Source organism: Heliangelus exortis, chromosome 27, assembly GCF_036169615.1.
Source record: "Heliangelus exortis chromosome 27, bHelExo1.hap1, whole genome shotgun sequence".
In the NCBI taxonomy this organism is placed as follows: Eukaryota; Metazoa; Chordata; class Aves; order Apodiformes; family Trochilidae; genus Heliangelus; species Heliangelus exortis.
The window spans coordinates 4,038,259-4,055,475 of NC_092448.1; the positions used below are offsets into that span (position 1 = coordinate 4,038,259).

General features: G+C 56.1%; 2 protein-coding genes across 9 annotated transcripts; both read right to left on the bottom strand.

Annotated features, from left to right (window-relative positions):
• Positions 1-5,241: 5,241 nt before the first annotated feature.
• On the bottom strand, positions 5,242-9,521 carry NUDT17 (nudix hydrolase 17). Of its 7 annotated transcripts, none has more exons than XM_071727116.1 (9): positions 9,419-9,515; positions 9,060-9,183; positions 8,791-8,971; positions 7,559-7,584; positions 7,371-7,463; positions 7,187-7,285; positions 6,954-7,090; positions 6,526-6,845; positions 5,242-5,979 (listed from the first exon to the last, which is right to left on the bottom strand). In XM_071727116.1, the coding sequence occupies exons 2-9, from the start codon at positions 9,096-9,098 to the stop codon at positions 5,792-5,794; spliced, it is 1,083 nt and encodes a 360-aa protein (XP_071583217.1). In that variant the 5' UTR covers positions 9,099-9,183; positions 9,419-9,515; the 3' UTR covers positions 5,242-5,791. The 7 variants fall into 7 exon arrangements, with proteins under 7 accessions (XP_071583217.1, XP_071583218.1, XP_071583216.1 ...); XM_071727117.1 differs by lacking the exon at positions 9,419-9,515 and having other exon boundaries at positions 5,242-5,764; positions 5,828-5,979; positions 9,060-9,325; XM_071727115.1 differs by lacking the exon at positions 9,419-9,515 and having other exon boundaries at positions 9,060-9,325.
• Positions 9,522-9,711: 190 nt separating this feature from the next.
• Positions 9,712-17,175, bottom strand: POLR3C (RNA polymerase III subunit C). 2 transcript variants are annotated; one of them, XM_071727109.1, is made up of 14 exons: positions 16,982-17,175; positions 15,477-15,732; positions 13,940-14,125; positions 13,430-13,518; positions 12,524-12,628; positions 12,281-12,373; positions 12,096-12,176; positions 11,926-11,977; positions 11,773-11,833; positions 11,112-11,262; positions 10,904-11,005; positions 10,202-10,251; positions 9,973-10,122; positions 9,712-9,904 (listed from the first exon to the last, which is right to left on the bottom strand). In XM_071727109.1, exons 1-14 carry the CDS (start codon positions 17,126-17,128, stop codon positions 9,823-9,825), a joined length of 1,605 nt encoding a protein of 534 aa, XP_071583210.1. In that variant the 5' UTR covers positions 17,129-17,175; the 3' UTR covers positions 9,712-9,822. The 2 variants fall into 2 exon arrangements, with proteins under 2 accessions (XP_071583210.1, XP_071583211.1); XM_071727110.1 differs by lacking the exon at positions 12,281-12,373.
• Positions 17,176-17,217: the final 42 nt, after the last annotated feature.

The window sequence follows — 17,217 nt, forward strand, 5'->3', positions numbered from 1 at the left end:
TTTTGGTCTTCAAACAAGCTTCACCCTCCAGCTTCACATCCCATGGGGGGTGGGATGAGGGGGTTTTGGGGGAGCAGCCACTGCTGAGAACCCACCAACCCCCCCAGATTTAAAAGGTTTTGATCTCAGGGGGGAAGCCAGACACCCCAAAAACCCCATGGACACAGGGGGGGGGGCAGAAAAAGGGGTGTAGGGGACCCTCAATCAATGGCTTTGCCCACCTGCCACCCCGATGTCATCTCCTTGGACTGAGGGATCACAGGACTTGGCTTTCCTTCCTCTGGGGTTTTTTTTTTTTTTGGGGTTTTTTTTGGTCTTCAAACAAGCTTCACCCTCCAGCTTCACATCCCATGGGGGGTGGGAATGAGGGGGTTTTGGGGAGCAGCCACTGCTGAGGATCAACCAACCCCCCCCAGATTTAAAAGGTTTTGATCTCAGGGGGGAAGCCAGACACCCCAAAAACCCCATAGACACCTGGGGGGGCAGAAAAAGGGGTGTAGGGGACCCTCAATCAATGGCTTTGCCCACCTGCCACCCCGATGTCACCCTCCTTGGGCTGAGGGATCACAGGACTTGGCTTTCCTTCCTCTGGGGTTTTTTTTTGGGGGGTTTTTTTTTGGTCTTCAAACAAGGTTGGAGCTTCCCCCATCCCCACAAATCCCTCACCCTCCAGCTTCACATCCCATGGGGGGTGGGATGAGGGGGTTTTGGGGAGCAGCCACTGCTGAGAACCCACCAACCCCCCAGATTTAAAAGGTTTTGATCTCAGGGGGGGAAGCCAGACACCCCAAAAACCCCATGGACACAGGGGGGGGCAGAAAAAGGGGTGTAGGGGACCCTCAATCAATGGCTTTGCCCACCTTCCACCCCGATGTCATCTCCTTGGACTGAGGGACCAGGGGGGCACTCACAGGACTTTGGCTTTCCTTCCGTCTGGGAGTTTGGTTTTTTTTTTTTGGGGTTTTTTTTGGTCTTCAAACAAGCTTCACCCTCCAGCTTCACATCCCATGGGGGGTGGGATGAGAGGGTTTTGGGGAGCAGCCACTGCTGAGAACCCACTAACCCCCCCAGATTTAAAAGGTTTTGATCTTGGGGGGAAGCCAGACACCCCAAAAACCCCATAGACACATGGGGGGGGGCAGAAAAAGGGGTGTAGGGGACCCTCAATCAATGGCTTTGCCCACCTTCCACACCCGATGTCATCTCTTTGGACTGAGGGATCACAGGACTTGGCTTTCCTTCCTCTGGGTTTTTTTTTTTGGGGTTTTTTTTGGTCTTCAAACAAGGTTGGAACTTCCCCCATCCCCACAAATCCCTCACTCTCCAGCTTCACATCCCATGGGGGGTGGGATGGGATGAGGGGGTTTTGGGGGAGCAGCCACTGCTGAGAACCCACCAACCCCCCCAGATTTAAAAGGTTTTGATCTCAGGGGGGAAGCCAGACACCCCAAAAACCCCATGGATACGTGGAGGGGGGAGAAAAAGGGGTGTAGGGGACCCTCAATCAATGGCTTTGCCCACCTTCCACCCCGATGTCACCTCCTTGGACTGAGGGACCAGGGGGGTCACTCACAGGACTTGGCTTTCCTTCCTCTGGGGTTTTTTTGGGGTTTTTTTGGTCTTCAAACAAGGTTGGAGCTTCCCCCATCCCCACGAATCCCTCACCCTCCGGCTTCACGCAGCGCGTCCCGTGGGGGGTGGGATGAGGGGGTTTTGGGGAGCAGGCCACTGCTGAGAACCTACCAACCCCCCCAGATTTAAAAGGTTTTGATCTCAGGGGGGAAGCCAGACACCCCAAAAAACCCCATGGACACATGGAGGGGGGCAGAAAAGGGGGTGTAGGGGACCCTCAATCAATGGCTTTGCCCAGCTGCCACCCCAATGTCATCTCCTTGGGCTGAGGGATCACAGGACTTGGCTTTCCTTCCTCTGGGTTTTTTTTTGGGGTTTTTTTGGTCTTCAAACAAGGTCTGAGCTTCCCCCATCCCCACAAATCCCTCACTCTCCAGCTTCACATCCCATGGGGGGTGGGATGAGGGGGGTTTTGGGGAGCAGCCACTGCTGAGAATCAACCAAACCCCCCAGATTAAAGGTTTTGATCTCAGGGGGGAAGCCAGACACCCCAAAAACCCCATAGACACATGGAGGGGGGAGAAAAAGGGGTGTAGGGGACCCTCAATCAATGGCTTTGCCCACCTTCCACCCCGATGTCATCTCCTTGGGCTGAGGGATCACAGGACTTGGCTTTCCTTCCTCTGGGGTTTTTTTTTTTGGGGTTTTTTTGGTCTTCAAACAAGGTCTGAGCTTCCCCCATCCCCACGAATCCCTCCACCCCCTCCCATGGGGGGTCCTGGTGGGATGAGGGGGTTTTGGGGAGCAGCCACAGCTGAGGATCAACCAACCCCCCCCAGATTTAAAAGGTTTTGATCTCAGGGGGGGAAGCCAGACACCCCAAAAACCCCATGGATACGTGGAGGGGGGAGAAAAAGGGGTGTAGGGGACCCTCAGTGACTTCACCCACCTTCCACCCCGATGTCACCTCCTTGGGCTGAGGGATCACAGGACTTGGCTTTCCTTCCTCTGGGGTTTTTTTTTTGGGGTTTTTTTGGTCTTCAAACAAGGTTGGAGCTTCCCCCATCCCCACAAATCCCTCACTCTCCAGCTTCACATCCCATGGGGGGTGGGATGAGGGGGTTTTGGGGAGCAGCCACTGCTGAGAACCCACCAACCCCCCAGATTTAAAAGGTTTTGATCTCAGGGGGGAAGCCAGACACCCCAAAAACCCCATAGACACCTGGGGGGGCAGAAAAAGGGGTGTAGGGGACCCTCAATCAACGGCTTTGCCCACCTGCCACCCCGATGTCATCTCCTTGGACTGAGGGATCACAGGACTTGGCTTTCCTTCCTCTGGGGTTTTTTTTTTTTGGGGTTTTTTTGGGTCTTCAAACAAGGTCGGAGCTTCCCCCATCCCCACGAATCCCTCACCCTCCGGCTTCACATCCCGTGGGGGGTGGGATGAGGGGGTTTTGGGGAGCAGCCACGGCTGAGAACCCACCAACCCCCCCCAGATTTAAAAGGTTTTGATCTCAGGGGGGAAGCCAGACGCCCCAAAAACCCCATGGATACGTGGAGGGGGGGAGAAAAAGGGGTGTAGGGGACCCTCAATCAATGGCTTTGCCCACCTTCCACCCCGATGTCATCTCCTTGGGCTGAGGGATCACAGGACTTGGCTTTCCTTCCTCTGGGGTTTTTTTTGGGGTTTTTTTGGTCTTCAAACAAGGTCAGAGCTTCCCCCATCCCCACGAATCCCTCACCCTCCGGCTTCACGCATCGCGTCCCGTGGGGGGTGGGATGAGGGGGTTTTGGGGAGCAGCCACTGCTGAGAACCCACCAACCCCCCCAGATTTAAAAGGTTTTGATCTCAGGGGGGAAGCCAGACACCCCAAAAACCCCATAGACACATGGGGGGGCAGAAAAGGGGGTGTAGGGGACCCTCAATCAATGGCTTTGCCCACCTGCCACCCTTAAAAGGTTTTGATCTCAGGGGGGAAGCCAGACACCCCAAAAACCCCATAGACACATGGGGGGGGCAGAAAAAGGGGTGTAGGGGACCCTCAATCAATGGCTTTGCCCAGCTGCCACCCCGATGTCATCTCCTTGGACTGAGGGATCACAGGACTTGGCTTTCCTTCCTCTGGGGTTTTTTTTTTTGGGGTTTTTTTGGGTCTTCAAACAAGGTCTGAGCTTCCCCCATCCCCACGAATCCCTCCACCCCCTCCCATGGGGGGTCCTGGTGGGATGAGGGGGTTTTGGGGAGCAGCCACTGCTGAGAATCAACCAAACCACCCAGATTTAAAAGGTTTTGATCTCAGGGGGGAAGCCAGACACCCCAAAAACCCCATGGATACGTGGAGGGGGGGAGAAAAAGGGGTGTAGGGGACCCTCAATCAATGGCTTTGCCCACCTGCCACCCCGATGTCATCTCCTTGGGCTGAGGGATCACAGGACTTGGCTTTCCTTCCTCTGGGGTTTTTTTTTTTTTTGGGTTTTTTTGGTCTTCAAACAAGCTTCACCCTCCAGCTTCACATCCCATGGGGGGTGGGATGAGGGGGTTTTGGGGAGCAGCCACTGCTGAGAACCCACCAACCCCCCCAGATTTAAAAGGTTTTGATCTTGGGGGGAAGCCAGACACCCCAAAAACCCCATAGACACATGGGGGGGGGGCAGAAAAAGGGGTGTAGGGGACCCTCAATCAATGGCTTTGCCCAGCTGCCACCCCGATGTCATCTCTTTGGACTGAGGGATCACAGGACTTGGCTTTCCTTCCTCTGGGGTTTTTTTTTGGGGTTTTTTTGGTCTTCAAACAAGGTTGGAACTTCCCCCATCCCCACAAATCCCTCACTCTCCAGCTTCACATCCCATGGGGGGTGGGATGAGGGGGTTTTGGGGAGCAGCCACAGCTGAGAACCCACCAACCCCCCAGATTTAAAAGGTTTTGATCTCAGGGGGGGAAGCCAGACACCCCAAAAACCCCATAGACACATGGAGGGGGGAGAAAAAGGGGTGTAGGGGACCCTCAGTGACTTTACCCACCTTCCACCCCAATGTCATCTCCTTGGGCCAGGAAGGGGCTCCCAGGACTTTGCTTTCCCCTCTTTTTTTTTTTTTTTCTCTTATTTTTGGGTCCTCAAACAGGTTTGCGGGCTTCCCCATCACCCTCCAGCCTCACACCAGGGTTTTGCCATCCTGCTCCCATCCCACAGGGGGGTCCTGGTGGGATGAGGGTTGTTGAGAAGCAACCAACCCCCAAATTTAAAAGATTTTAAACCTCTTTGAATTCAGGGGGGGGATTCAGCCACCCCAAAAACCCCACAGGGACCCTTGGGGCCTGTTTTTTTTTTTTTTAAAGGAAAAAAAAAAACAAAACCAAGGGGTGAGAGGAGGAAGAGGAGGATGGGGTGAAGGGAGGGATGTGGGGCAGCTGCCTCTGTCCCTGGCATTTTTTTAAAAGAAAACTTCAAGTTTTCTTTTTCTTTGTTAAATTTTGTTTTTTTTGGTCCTTTTTTCAGTCTTTTTTTTCCCCCCCTCCCTCCTTTTTAAATACCCCCTGTACAGAAACCAAATCCAGATGAGCTCTATTTTCTGTTGCAGCTTTTTTGTACATAAAAAAAAACCAAAAAAAACCCAAAACCCCTCCCCCTGATCCCTTTTCTCCCCCAGGACTTTAAATGATGAAGGCTGTGACCTGACACCAATTATTTATGTATTTAATTAGAAATTTTCCCTTTATAACCCCCCCCCCAAGTGGCCAGAAGGGCTCCTGCCTGCCCAATTCTCCTCCCAGGAACCCCTATTTTTTTTTTTAGCACCTTTTTGGGTTTTTTTTTTTTAAACTGTTCCCCAAAATTCAGCAGGAGGAGGAGGAGGGAGCAGCCCAGGGGCTCCTTGGGGGGTTGGTTCCTCCTCCTCAGTCAGGACACCCCCAAAATAAAGGTGGTGAAACCCAAAATGCTGCCCAGGAGTAGGGGGTTTGGGGCTGCTGTGGGGTGAGGGGGGGGCAGAGAGCTGGGGGTCACCTGCCCACCCTAAAAACTCCTTGGGAAAGGGGGGGTTGTGGTGCTGAACCTCCTTGGAAAGGAGGTTTTGGGGTTTTGAGCCTCCTTCAAAAAGTTTTGGGGTTCCAAACCCCCTTGGGAAGGTTGGAAGTGAGGTCTTGGGGTTCTGAAGCTCCTTAGAAAGGTTTTGGGGCTCCAGACCCCCTTGGAAAGGAGATTTTTGGGTTCCAGATTTCTTAAAAGGGGGGTTTGAGGGTTCTGAACCCTCTTGAAAAGGAGATTTTGGGGTTCTGAACTCTCAGAATGGTTTTGGGGTTCCAAACCCCCTTTGAAAGGAGATTTTTGGGTTCCAGATTTCTTAAAAGGGGGGTTTGAGGGTTCTGAACCCTCTTGAAAAGGAGATTTTGGGGTTCTGAACTCTCAGGTTTTTGGGGTTCCAAACCCCCTTTGAAAGAAGATTTTTGGGTTCCAGATTTTATAAAAGGGGAGTTTTAAGGTTCTGAACCCCCTTGGAAAGAAGGTTTTGGGGTTCCAAACCCCCTTTGAAAGGAGATTTTTGGGTTCCAGATTTCTTAAAAGGGGGGTTTGAGGGTTCTGAACCCTCTTGAAAAGGAGATTTTGGGGTTTTGAACTCTCAGGTTTTTGGGGTTCCAAACCCCCTTTGAAAGGAGATTTTTGGGTTCCAGATTTTATAAAAGGGGGGTTTTAAGGTTCTGAACCCCCTTGGAAAGAAGGTTTTGGGGTTCCAAATCCCCTTTGAAAGGAGATTTTTGGGTTCCAGATTTCTTAAAAGGGAGGGTTTTAGGGTTCTGAACCCCCTTGGAAAGGAGGTTTTAGGGTTCTGAACTCTCAGAATGGTTTTGGGGTTCCAAACCCTCTTTGAAAGATTTTTGGGTTCCAGATTTTTTAAAAGGATTTTTAGTGTTCTGAACCCCTTTGAAAAGAAGATTTTGGGGTTCTGAACTCTCAGAAAAGTTTTTTGGGTTCCAGACTCCTTCGAATGGGGGTTTTGGGGCTTTCAGACCTTTCAGACAGGATTTTTTAGGGGGTTCTGAACTTCGGGATCCCCGAAACTCCGGGTTGGGTCGGGTTCTCCTTAAACTCAGGGGTTCCCCCCCCCCCACCCCATGTCCCTGGGGTCCCCCCCGAGTTTCCACCCAACGCCCCAGGGCGAATTTGGTGCCGGTGCTGACCCGTTCCACGTCCTCCCCATGGGCTGGGACCGTGCTCAGGAAGGTGCTGGTGGGGACCCGGGTGGGACAGGAGCTGCCACCACTCAGCTCCGTGATGCTGGGAAGAGGTGGGGGGGGAAAAAAAAAAGATGGGAAAGTGAGGGGGGGGGTTCTGCACCCCCATTCCTCACCCTCACCCCACCCTGAGTGTCCCCTCTGTCCTCACCCCACGGTGGGGGGCAGGGTGCTGGGGACCTTCTCCCACCTCTCTGCTCCATCCTGGGTGGCAGCGATGGCTTCCAGGAGCTGGGGGTCCAACCAGGTGTAGGCACTCACCTCCTGCTGGTTGGGACACATCCTGCCCTGGGGGGGGGGGGGGGGTGAAAAGGGGGGGAAATAGGGGTGTAGGGGACCCTTCCTGAGCACCCAGGAACCCTGTGCCCAAGTTTGGGTGCTGACCTCCAGCTGCTGGTGGGGCTCTGAGGACTGGAGCAGGAGGTAGGTGACAACGTGGTGACGGCGCGGTGGCCCCCGGCTCAGCATGGGGGGGTAAACGGACTTGGGAGGGGGACACAGACCAGGGTGTGGGGTTGGGGACACCTCAAGTGGGTGCCACACACCCACCCCCACCCATAGGTGTTACCTCCCAGAGACCAAGGGTCCTCCAGGAGAAGGTGCCAGGGGGGAGGTGCAGCCCCGTCTCCTCCTTCAGCTCCCTCAGCCCCACGTCCAGCAGCTACGGAGAAAAAAGGGGGGGGGGGGTCAGGGTGTGTGTCCCCCCTCTCCTCACCTCCAGGTCCCAGTTTTGTCACCACCGAGTTGTCCCCTCACCTCTTCACCCGGTTCCAAGTGGCCACCTGTGGAGAGGAGACAAAAAGTGAGAGGTTTGTTACCTCCCCCCCAAAAAAAAACCCAAAAAAGTGACCATTCTGTCCCCTCTCAAGACTCACCAGGGGGCACCCAGACACTGGGGAAGGTGCTGAGGGTGCTGGCCCCAAAAAAGTGACCAAGGTCCCCGTTCTGTCCCCTCTCAGGACTCACTGGGGGGCACTCAGACATTGGGGAAGGTGCTGAGGGAAAAAACCCCAAAAAAGTGACCAAGGTCCCCATTCTGTCCCCTCTCAGGACTCACCAGGGGGCACCCAGACGTTGGGGAAGGTGCTGAGGGTGCTGGCCCCAAAAACACCCAGAAAAGTGACCAAGGTCCCCATTCTGTCCCCTCTCAGGACTCACCAGGGGGCACCCAGACATTGGGGAAGGTGCTGGCCCCAAAAAAACCCAAAAAAGTGACCGAGGTCCCCATTCTGTCCCCTCTAAAGACTCACCAGGGGGCACCCAGATGTTGGGGAAGGTGCTGAGGGAAAAAACCCCAAAAAAGTGACCAAGGTCCCCATTCTGTCCCCTCTCAGGACTCATCAGGGGGCACCCAGACGTTGGGGAAGGTGCTTGCTCAAAAAAACCCCAAAAAAGTGACCAAGGTCCCCGTTCTGTCCCCTCTCAGGACTCACCAGGGGGCACCCAGATATTGGGGAAGGTGCTTGCTCAAAAAAAACCCAAAAAAGTGACCAAGGTCCCCATTCTGTCCCCTGCCAGGACTCACGGGGGGCACCCAGGCATTGGGGAAGGTGTTGAGGGAAAAAACCCCAAAAAATTGACCAAGGTCCCCGTTCTGTCCCCTCTTAGGACTCACCGGGGGGCACCCAGATGTTGGGGAAGGTGCTGAGGGTGCTGGCCCCAAAAACACCCAGAAAAGTGACCAAGGTCCCCATTCTGTCCCCTCTCAAGACTCACCAGGGGCACCCAGACGTTGGGGAAGGTGCTGAGGGAAAAAACCCCAAAAAAGCGACCAAGGTCCCCATTCTGTCCCCTCTCAGGACTCACTGGGGGGCACCCAGACATTGGGGAAGGTGCTGAGGGAAAAAACCCCAAAAAAGTGACCAAGGTCCCCAATCTGTCCCCTCTCAAGACTCACCAGGGGGCACCCAGACGTTGGGGAAGGTGCTGAGGGAAAAAAACCCCAAAAAGTGACTGAGGTCCCCGTTCTGTCCCCTCTCAGGACTCACCAGGGGGCACCCAGACGTTGGGGAAGGTGCTGAGGGTGCTGGCCCGGCGGGTGAGGAGGACGTGGCCAGTGGTGGCCTCCAGCAGGACGGCCACGGCCGCCACCACCCCGTGTCCCCTCAGGTGCTCAGGGAGGGTCACCTGGAGGGCCTCAAGGTGCTTGGCGGGGCAGAAGGGAGGTCTCTGGAGAAGTGAGGGGACATCAGGGCTCGGGTGACAACGGGGGTGGCCCGAGCCGAGCCCAGGTGGCCCAAGCCGAGGCCGGACCCACCTGCAGGAGGGTGAGGGTGGCACCGGGGGAAGGTGACATCGGAGAGGAGGAGGTGGCCTTGGGTCAGGCCGTGGTGAACCAGGACGGCGTCCTCGTGGGGGTGGCAGAAGACCCCGGTGACGCTCTGCGGGAGGGGACAACACCGCGGCCGCGCTGGTGGCCATGGAGAGGGGGGGGGGGGGGGGGGGGGGGGGTGGCCACCGCCATGACACCCGCTGGCCACCACCACCCGGAAGGAAAGCGACGCAGCCCTTTGCCCCGCCCCTTTTCTTAACCCCCTCGCCTTTTAACCCCCCCAAAAAAAACCCCTTTTTTAACCCCAAATTTCTTTTTTTTAACGCCCCCCCCCCCCCCCTTACCTGCCCCAACTTCACGACCCCCCCCCGCACCCCCCCGCCGCGCGTGAACCAACACGCGCGCCGCGCCCGCCATCGGGGGCGTGGTTTAGAGTGGGCGTGGTCAATGCGGTGACCACACCCCCGAATGGGCGTGGCCTCATGATTGACAGCTCCTCCCCCGCAATTCCTGTCAGGAAAGGGCGGGAAAGCGGCGTCTTTCTTCCCCCCCCCATTTCGCTCCTTTTTCAGGGAAAAAAATGAGGATTTGAGGACTTTGTCCTCGCCCTCTCTCCCCCCGAGGTCACGCAGGCGGCTCTGAGCAGGATGAGGTTTATTTTTCAGCATCAGAAGAACGGAGGGGGTGGACAACAGGTATATCCCCCCCCTCCTTCTCCGTGAAGGGCTCCCCAAGATGGCGGCGCCCCTCAGGGCTTCCTCATGGTGCTCTCGATGAAGGACTCCAGCACAAAGATGGTTTCATCCACCTGGTTCTCGCTGGCATCGATCCTGAAGGCAGAAGGAGCCATCAGAAGGTCCCCACCCCTGTCCCCTCTGTCCCCCCTCGCTCCCCTCACTTGTTGACGTTGCGTTTGAGGCTCTCCAGCTGCTGCCTCTCGGGGGCTGTGATCATCTCCTCGATCTCCTGCAGCTGCACCTCCTCAGCACCCGTGGCCTGCATGGATGCCAAGATGGCTTCCACCCGCTGGGACTTCTCCAGCAGCCGCCTGAAAGGGGAGGGTGAGACAAAGGTGAGAAAATGGTGGCTTCAAACCAACCCCCCCCCGGTCCCTTCCCAGCGCTCACTTGTTCTCCTTGGTCTCGTGCTGACGCCGTTCCATCAGGTTGGCCACGCTCTGCGAAGAGAAAAGGGGCAGGGGGTGGTGAAGAACCACGTGTGGTGGTGGTGATGGTGATGGTGGAGAAGAAACAAGCGTGGTGGTGAAGAACCATGTGTGGTGGTGGTAGAGGAGAAGGAGTAGAACCATGTGTAATGGTGGTGGTGGTGGTGATGGTGGAGAAGAACCAAGCATGGTGGTGAAAGAACCACACGTGGTGGTGGTGGTGGTGATGGTGAAGAACCAAGCGTGGTGGTGAAGAACCACGTCTGGTAGTGGTAGAGGAGAAGGAGTAGAACCGTGAGTGTTGGTGGTGGTGATGGTGGAGAAGAACCACACGTGGTGGAGAAGAACCACACATGGTGATGAAGAACCACATGTGGTGGTGGTGAAGAAGGAGTAGAACCATGCGTGGTGGTTGGAGAAGCACAGAATCAGCCATCTTGGGAAGGATCTCTGAGATGATCAAGCCCAACCCTTGATCCCCAACCAGATGTGGAGGTTGAGGAGAACCTGGGGCAGGAACACTACTGAAGACCTTGGACTTCCCCCACTTCTCGGGAGTGTAGATGCAGGCCAGCTGGGGGTCCCCCAGGAATCAGGGTGGTGACGGTGGCTTTTGGGGACAGGGGGATGGAGCAGACCCCCCCCAGCAGTGCCCAGGACCTACCTTGTAGCACCTGTGCAGCAGCATCCGCGCGGAGGAGAGGACGTTGACCGTGTAGAGGTAGAAGGTGCGGGACGGGGCGTGGTCGGGAGTCTTGGGAATCTCCTGCCAGGGGATGAGAGAGGGTGGAGGATGTTGCCATGGAGAGACCATTTTTGGGTCTCGGGGAGGTCCTCTCCTGTCCCTGAGGTGACAAGGTGGCCACGCTCACCTGCAGCGAGACGAAGTTCTCCGACAGCATTTTGTAGAGCATGTCCTTGGCTTCCTTGGCTGGGATCATGGCAAAGTCCTCCACCTGCTTCTGCTCCAGGTGCTTCTTCCTCAGCAGCAAACGGAAAATCCGGGCACAGCGGGAGCCAAACCTGAGGGGAGGAGAAGGCAGAAAGTGGGTGGGGAGGAGACACCAAAGGGTGGGGACACCAAAGGGTGGAGACACCAAAGGGTGGGGACAACAATGGGTGGGGCACCAGAGGGTGGGGACAACAAAAGGTGGAGACAACAAAGGGTGGGGACACCAAGGGTGGAGAGACCAAAGGGTGGGGACAACAAAGGGTGGGGACAACAATGGATGGGGACAACAAAGGGTGGAGACAACAAAGGGTGGGGACAACAAAGGGTGGGGACAACAAAGGGTGGAGACAACAAAGGGTGGAGACAACGATGGGTGGGGACAACAAAGGGTGGAGACAACAACAGGTGGAGACAACAAAGGGTGGGGACAACAAAGGGTGGAGACAACAAAGGGTGGGGACAACAAAGGGTGGGGACAACAAAAGGTGGGGACAACAAAGGGTGGAGAGAACAACAGGTGGGGACACGAAAGGGTGGAGACCAAAGGGTGGAGACAACAAAGGGTGGGGACCTCACATTACCTCTCCTCCACGATGGACTCCAGGGTGGCAGTGGCCAGGGATGCCAGGGCCTTGTGGAGATCTGCGTGAGGTCAAGGGACAACGAGGACACTGGGGACACGTTTGGGGTGGTGGGAGAGGACGGGTGTGGGGGGTCTGAGCCCCAAAGGATACTGACAGTGTACATCCCCCCGCCGCTGTCCCCCGACTTCCCCACGAACTCCAGCTGGGAGAGCAAAACACAAGTCAGGCTGGCCCCAGGTCATCAAATCCAGGTTTTTAGAAGACTTGGTAAAAATTGGGAAGGTTTAGGAAATTAAAAAACCAAAAAAATAGGTCCTCACTGGGTCATCTGCCAGCAGGGTGAGGTACTGGTCCAAAACCTGCTTCCCGATGTTGTACCCGGCTGGGAGAGCCCTGAAGATCTAAAGGGATGGAATTGAGGTGGAATCAGCAATGTTTCCTACATTCTCAGGGCTTTTTCTGTATTTTTTATTTTTTCCCCCATCTTTGGTGGCAGAGGACCCACCTCATTGGAGGAGAGGGGGTGGGTGTAGGGCGCCCCGGAGGAGGTGGTGACCTCGCTCATCCGCAGCATCGTCCGCACGATTTCGCTGCTGGTCTGGTTTGGGGTGGAGTGGGAGAAGGTTGGAATGGGAGAACCTCCAGGATTTCCCAAGGGGAAAAGTCTTCACCCATCCCCGGTGACCACGGAGATCCTGGTGGGATCCTGGTGGGATCCTGGTGGGAGGTGGAGAGGGCTCCCACACACCTGGTCCATGCGGTTGGCCACGGCGCTGACGATGCTTTGGTCTCGGAAGTGCTGGTGGAAGCGGTCGATGTTGACTTGCCAGTAGATGCCATCATCAGGAGGAGGCTGGGGAGGAGAAGGGAGAGGGAGGAGCCATGGGATGGAAGGAAAAAGGTGGCCTGAAATGGTGGGAGAGGAACCACCAAGAGGGGAGTCACAAAATGGAGGGAAGAGATCCACAAAATGGAGGGAGAGGAACCACCAAGAGGGGAGTCACAAAATGGAGGGAAGAGATGCACAAAATGGAGGGAGAGGAACTGCAAAGTGAGAAGCCACAAAACCTGAGGGAAACATCAGAAAATGGAGGGAAAGGAAACACCAGGAGGGGAGTCACAAAATGGAGGGAGAAGATCCACAAAATGGAGGGAGAGGAACCACCAAGAGGGGAGTCACAAAATGGAGGGAGAAGATCCACAAAATGGAGGGAGAGGAACCACAAGGTGAGAAGCGGCAAAAACTGAGGGAAACATCAGAAAATGGAGGGAGAGGAACCACCGAGAGGGGAGCCACAAAATGGAGGGAGAAGATCCACAAAATGGAGGGAGAGGAACCACCAAGATGGGAGTCACAAAATGGAGGGAAGAGATCCACAAAATGGAGGGAGAGGAGGCACCGACTGAGAGAGGAGCCTGAAAATGGCGGGAGAAGATCCACAAAATGGAGGGAGAGGAACCACAAGGTGAGAAGCGGCAAAAACTGAGGGAAACATCAGAAAATGGAGGGAGAGGAACCACCGAGAGGGGAGCCACAAAATGGAGGGAGAAGATCCACAAAATGGAGGGAGAAGAGCCCCAGAACTGCTCCGTTGGTTTCCCAGAAGGTTTTTGGGTGACGCCAAGGGTGACGTCGCTCCGGTGTCCCCCGTACCTCAGCGCTGTCTCCTTCCTCCTGCTTCTGCTTCTTGGCCTTGTGCTCCCCCATCTCCTCCTCACACGAACGTCTCCTCTTCCCTTTCCCTGCCCAACAAAGCCACCCGTGTGACAACCACCACCCTCGTGACAACCGCCACCCTCGTGTCAACCGCCACCCTTGTGCCAACTGCCACCCGTGTGACAACTGCCACCCGTGTGACAACTGCCACCCTCGTGTCAACCGCCATCCTCGTGACAACCACCACCCTTGTGACAACTGCCACCTGTGTGACAACTGCCACCCTTGTGACAACTGCCACCCTCGTGACAACCACTACCCTCGTGACAACTGCCACCTGTGTGACAACTGCCACCCTCGTGACAACCACCACCCTCGTGACAACTGCCACCTGTGTGACAAGTGCCACTCTTGTGACAACCACCACCCTCGTGACAACCACCACCCTCGTGACAACCACCACCCTCGTGACAACCCCGAGCTCCCAGCCCCCACCCATCTCCTCACCCACGAGGTTGAGCCTGGGCACGACGTACATGTCCTTCTCGTTGACCACCAAGGTGGGCGCAGGAGGAGGTGGCACCTGGGGGGTCTCGGGGGCTTCGGGGACCAAGGGACACCTCTGGACGAAGTGCGTGTCCGCCAGGCGCACGAAGGTGGCGGAGACGTCGGCGTAATCCATGGTTTTCCCGTCTGGGACAAAGGAGAAAGAGACAATGGCATCAAGGAGCACCCAACCCCGGCTCTTTGGTGGCTCTGGAGGATGAGGAGACCCCGGGGTCCTCAGAGAAACCACAAAGAGGCTGCTCGGAGGCCATTTTGGGGCAGGACTTGGGTGGCTCCTTCTCCAGGTTGACGGCCAACGCTCCAACCAAAGAGTTCCTGGTCCTGAGGAAAACCTTTGGAAGATGAGGAGACACCACCCAAAGAGTTCCTGGTCCTAAGAAAAACCTTTGGAAGATGAGGAGACACCACCCAAAGAGTTCCTGGTCCTGAGGAGAACCTTTGGAAGATGAGGAGACACCACCCAAAGAGTTCCTGGTCCTAAGAAAAACCTTTGGAAGATGAGGAGACACCACCCAAAGAGTTCCTGGTCCTGAGGAGAACCTTTGGAAGATGAGGAGTTCCACCCAAAGAGTTCCTGGTCCTGAGGAGAACCTTTGGAAGATGAGGAGTTCTACCCAAAGAGTTCCTGGTCCTAAGAAAAACCTTTGGAAGATGAGACACCACCCAAAGAGTTCCTGGTCCTGAGGAAAACCTTTGGAAGATGAGGAGACACCACCCAAAGAGTTCCTGGTCCTGAGGAGAACCTTTGGAAGATGAGGAGACACCACCCAAAGAGTTCCTGGTCCTAAGGAGAACCTTTGGAAGATGAGGAGACACCACCCAAAGAGTTCCTGGTCCTAAGGAGAACCTTTGGAAGATGAGGAGACACCACCCAAAGAGTTCCTGGTCCTGAGGAGAACCTTTGGAAGATGAGGAGACACCACCCAAAGAGTTCCTGGTCCTAAGGAGAACCTTTGGTAGATGAAGAGTTCCACCCAAAGAGTTCCTGGTCCTGAGGAGAACCTTTGGAAGATGAGGAGACACCACCCAAAGAGTTCCTGGTCCTAAGGAGAACCTTTGGAAGATGAGGAGACACCACCCAAAGAGTTCCTGGTCCTAAGGAGAACCTTTGGTAGATGAAGAGTTCCACCCAAAGAGTTCCTGGTCCTGAGGAAAACCTTTGGAAGATGAGGAGACACCACCCAAAGAGTTCCTGGTCCTGAGGAGAACCTTTGGAAGATGAGGAGACACCACCCAAAGAGTTCCTGGTCCTGAGGAGAACCTTTGGAAGATGAGGAGACACCACCCAAAGAGTTCCTGGTCCTGAGGAGAACCTTTGGAAGATGAGGAGACCCCGTGCTCCTCAGAGAACCACCATGAAGAGGCTGCTCGGAGGCCATTTTGGGGCAGAACTCCGTGTCTGTGGCCGACGTTCCGCCCAAGGAGCGAAACCACACCCTCCCACTCCCCTTTTCTCCTCATCTCAGGAACTTCTCACCTTCCATGGTTTCCGTCAGCCGGTCAGCCACCTTCCTGACCAGGTTGCTCATGGTCATCTTGCCGTTGAGGAGCAGCTCCTCCACCAGCAGCTCCCCGGTGTCTCCGTAGAGGCTCTTGGCGGTGTAGATGTAGCGGGGGTAGCGCAGGATGCGCAGCACCCGCCCGCACCGCGCTTCGTACTCCACCACCCCGCGCTTCTGCACCTGGAACCTCACCAGGTTGTGGTGGATCAGGACACAGAGACCTTTCTTCACCTGCCCAACGAGGGATGGAGAAGCCCAGGTTGTTGTTGTTGTTGTTGGGATGTTTCCTTCAAGCTCCCTGCCCGGTCACCATGTTGTCCCCCAGGTGACACCATCATGGAAGGCGTTGGGTTGGGTTGGGTTGGGCTGAGTTGGGTTGGGTGGGGTTGGGTTAAGTTGGGTTGGGTTGAGTTGGGTTGGGTTGAGTTGGGTTGGGTGGGGTTGAGTTGGGTTGGGTTGAGTTGGGTTGAGTTGGGTTGGGTTGGGTTGAGTTGGGTTGGGTTGGGTTGAGTTGGGTTGGGTTGGGTTGGGTTGGATTGGGTTGGGTTGAGTGGGGTTGGGTTGAGTTGGGTTGGGTTGGATTGGGTTGGGTTGGGTTGGGTTGAGCTGAGTTGGGTTGAGCTGAGTTGGGTTGAGTTGGGTTGAGTTGGGTTGAGTTGGTTGGGTTGGGTTGGTTGGGTTGGTTGGGTTGGGTTGGGTTGAGTTGGGTTGAGTTGGGTTGGGTTGAGTTGGGTTGGGTTGGATTGGGTTGAGTTGGGTTGGGTTGAGTTGAGTTGGGTTGAGTTGGGTTGAGTTGGGTTGGTTGAGTTGGGTTGGGTTGAGTTGGATTGGGTTGAGTTGGGTTGGGTTGAGTTGGATTGGGTTGAGTTGGGTTGGGTTGAGTTGGGTTGGCTTGGATTGGGTTGAGTTGGGTTGGGTTGAGTTGGTTGGGTTGAGTTGGTTGGGTTGGGTTGAGTTGGGTTGAGTTGACCATGCAGCTCATCCAATCCCACCCAATCCTGGTTGCTCCAAGTCTCATCCAACCCAACCTGGAAATCTCCAGGGATGTTGAGGCCACCCCAAAGGTCACCTCGTGGATCTTCCAAGGGAGGTTCTGGAGTCTCCTTCTCCCGAGGTGTTCCCAGAGGTTTTTGGGGTGCCCTACCCTGGGTGCTCCTGCTCTGGCAGGGGGCTGGGACCCCACAATCCCTGAGGGTCCCTCTCCCCCCGACATTCCGGATGATCCCCGCCAATCCCAACCCCACCACCACCTCCTCCATGGCCAAGGACACCTCCCCCCCCCCCCAACTCCACCCAGGCCCCCCCCAACCTGCTCGGGACACCCCTCCCCCTCCTCAGGAGCACCCATCCCGGTGCCCCCCACCCCCGGGCCACCAGAACCTCCTCTCGGTGGCCACCTCCGCCTCCTCCTCTCCCATTGGGAACCCCCCAAGAGCGCCGCTGCTCCCGGGGGTTCTCCCGAGGCCCGGGCTCCGCCCACCTGGGCCAGCAGGAGCCCGGTGGCTGCGGCGATGGCGCCGAGGCTCTGGCCGCCCGTGCGCACCAGGTGCCCCCCGATCCGCTCCACGATCTCCCCAAAATGTTCCCGCAGCAGGAGGGAGCAGAGCCGCAGCTCCGCCTGCGTCATCGCCGTCCCGCGGTCACCTCCTGAGGGGTGGCGGCCAGGTCATGGGGGTCCCCGTGACACAGGAGTCCCCTTGTCCCCATGTCACAGGA

Bases quoted from the DNA above. Each gene is read 5' to 3' on its own strand.
- NUDT17 (XM_071727116.1), bottom strand. From the start codon at position 9,098: ATGTCACCTTCCCCCGGTGCCACCCTCACCCTCCTGCAG. The intron at 7,464-7,558 runs GTGAGGGGACAA...TTTTCTCCGTAG, and splicing joins ACTTGGAACCGGGTGAAGAG to CTGCTGGACGTGGGGCTGAG. The intron at 7,091-7,186 runs GTCAGCACCCAA...CCCCCCCCCCAG, and splicing joins AGCCCCACCAGCAGCTGGAG to GGCAGGATGTGTCCCAACCA.
- POLR3C (XM_071727109.1), bottom strand. From the start codon at position 17,128: ATGACGCAGGCGGAGCTGCGGCTCTGCTCCCTCCTGCTGCGGGAACAT. The intron at 12,374-12,523 runs GTGTGTGGGAGC...ACCCCAAACCAG, and splicing joins TGGCCAACCGCATGGACCAG to ACCAGCAGCGAAATCGTGCG. The intron at 11,263-11,772 runs GTAATGTGAGGT...TCCTCCCCTCAG, and splicing joins GAGTCCATCGTGGAGGAGAG to GTTTGGCTCCCGCTGTGCCC.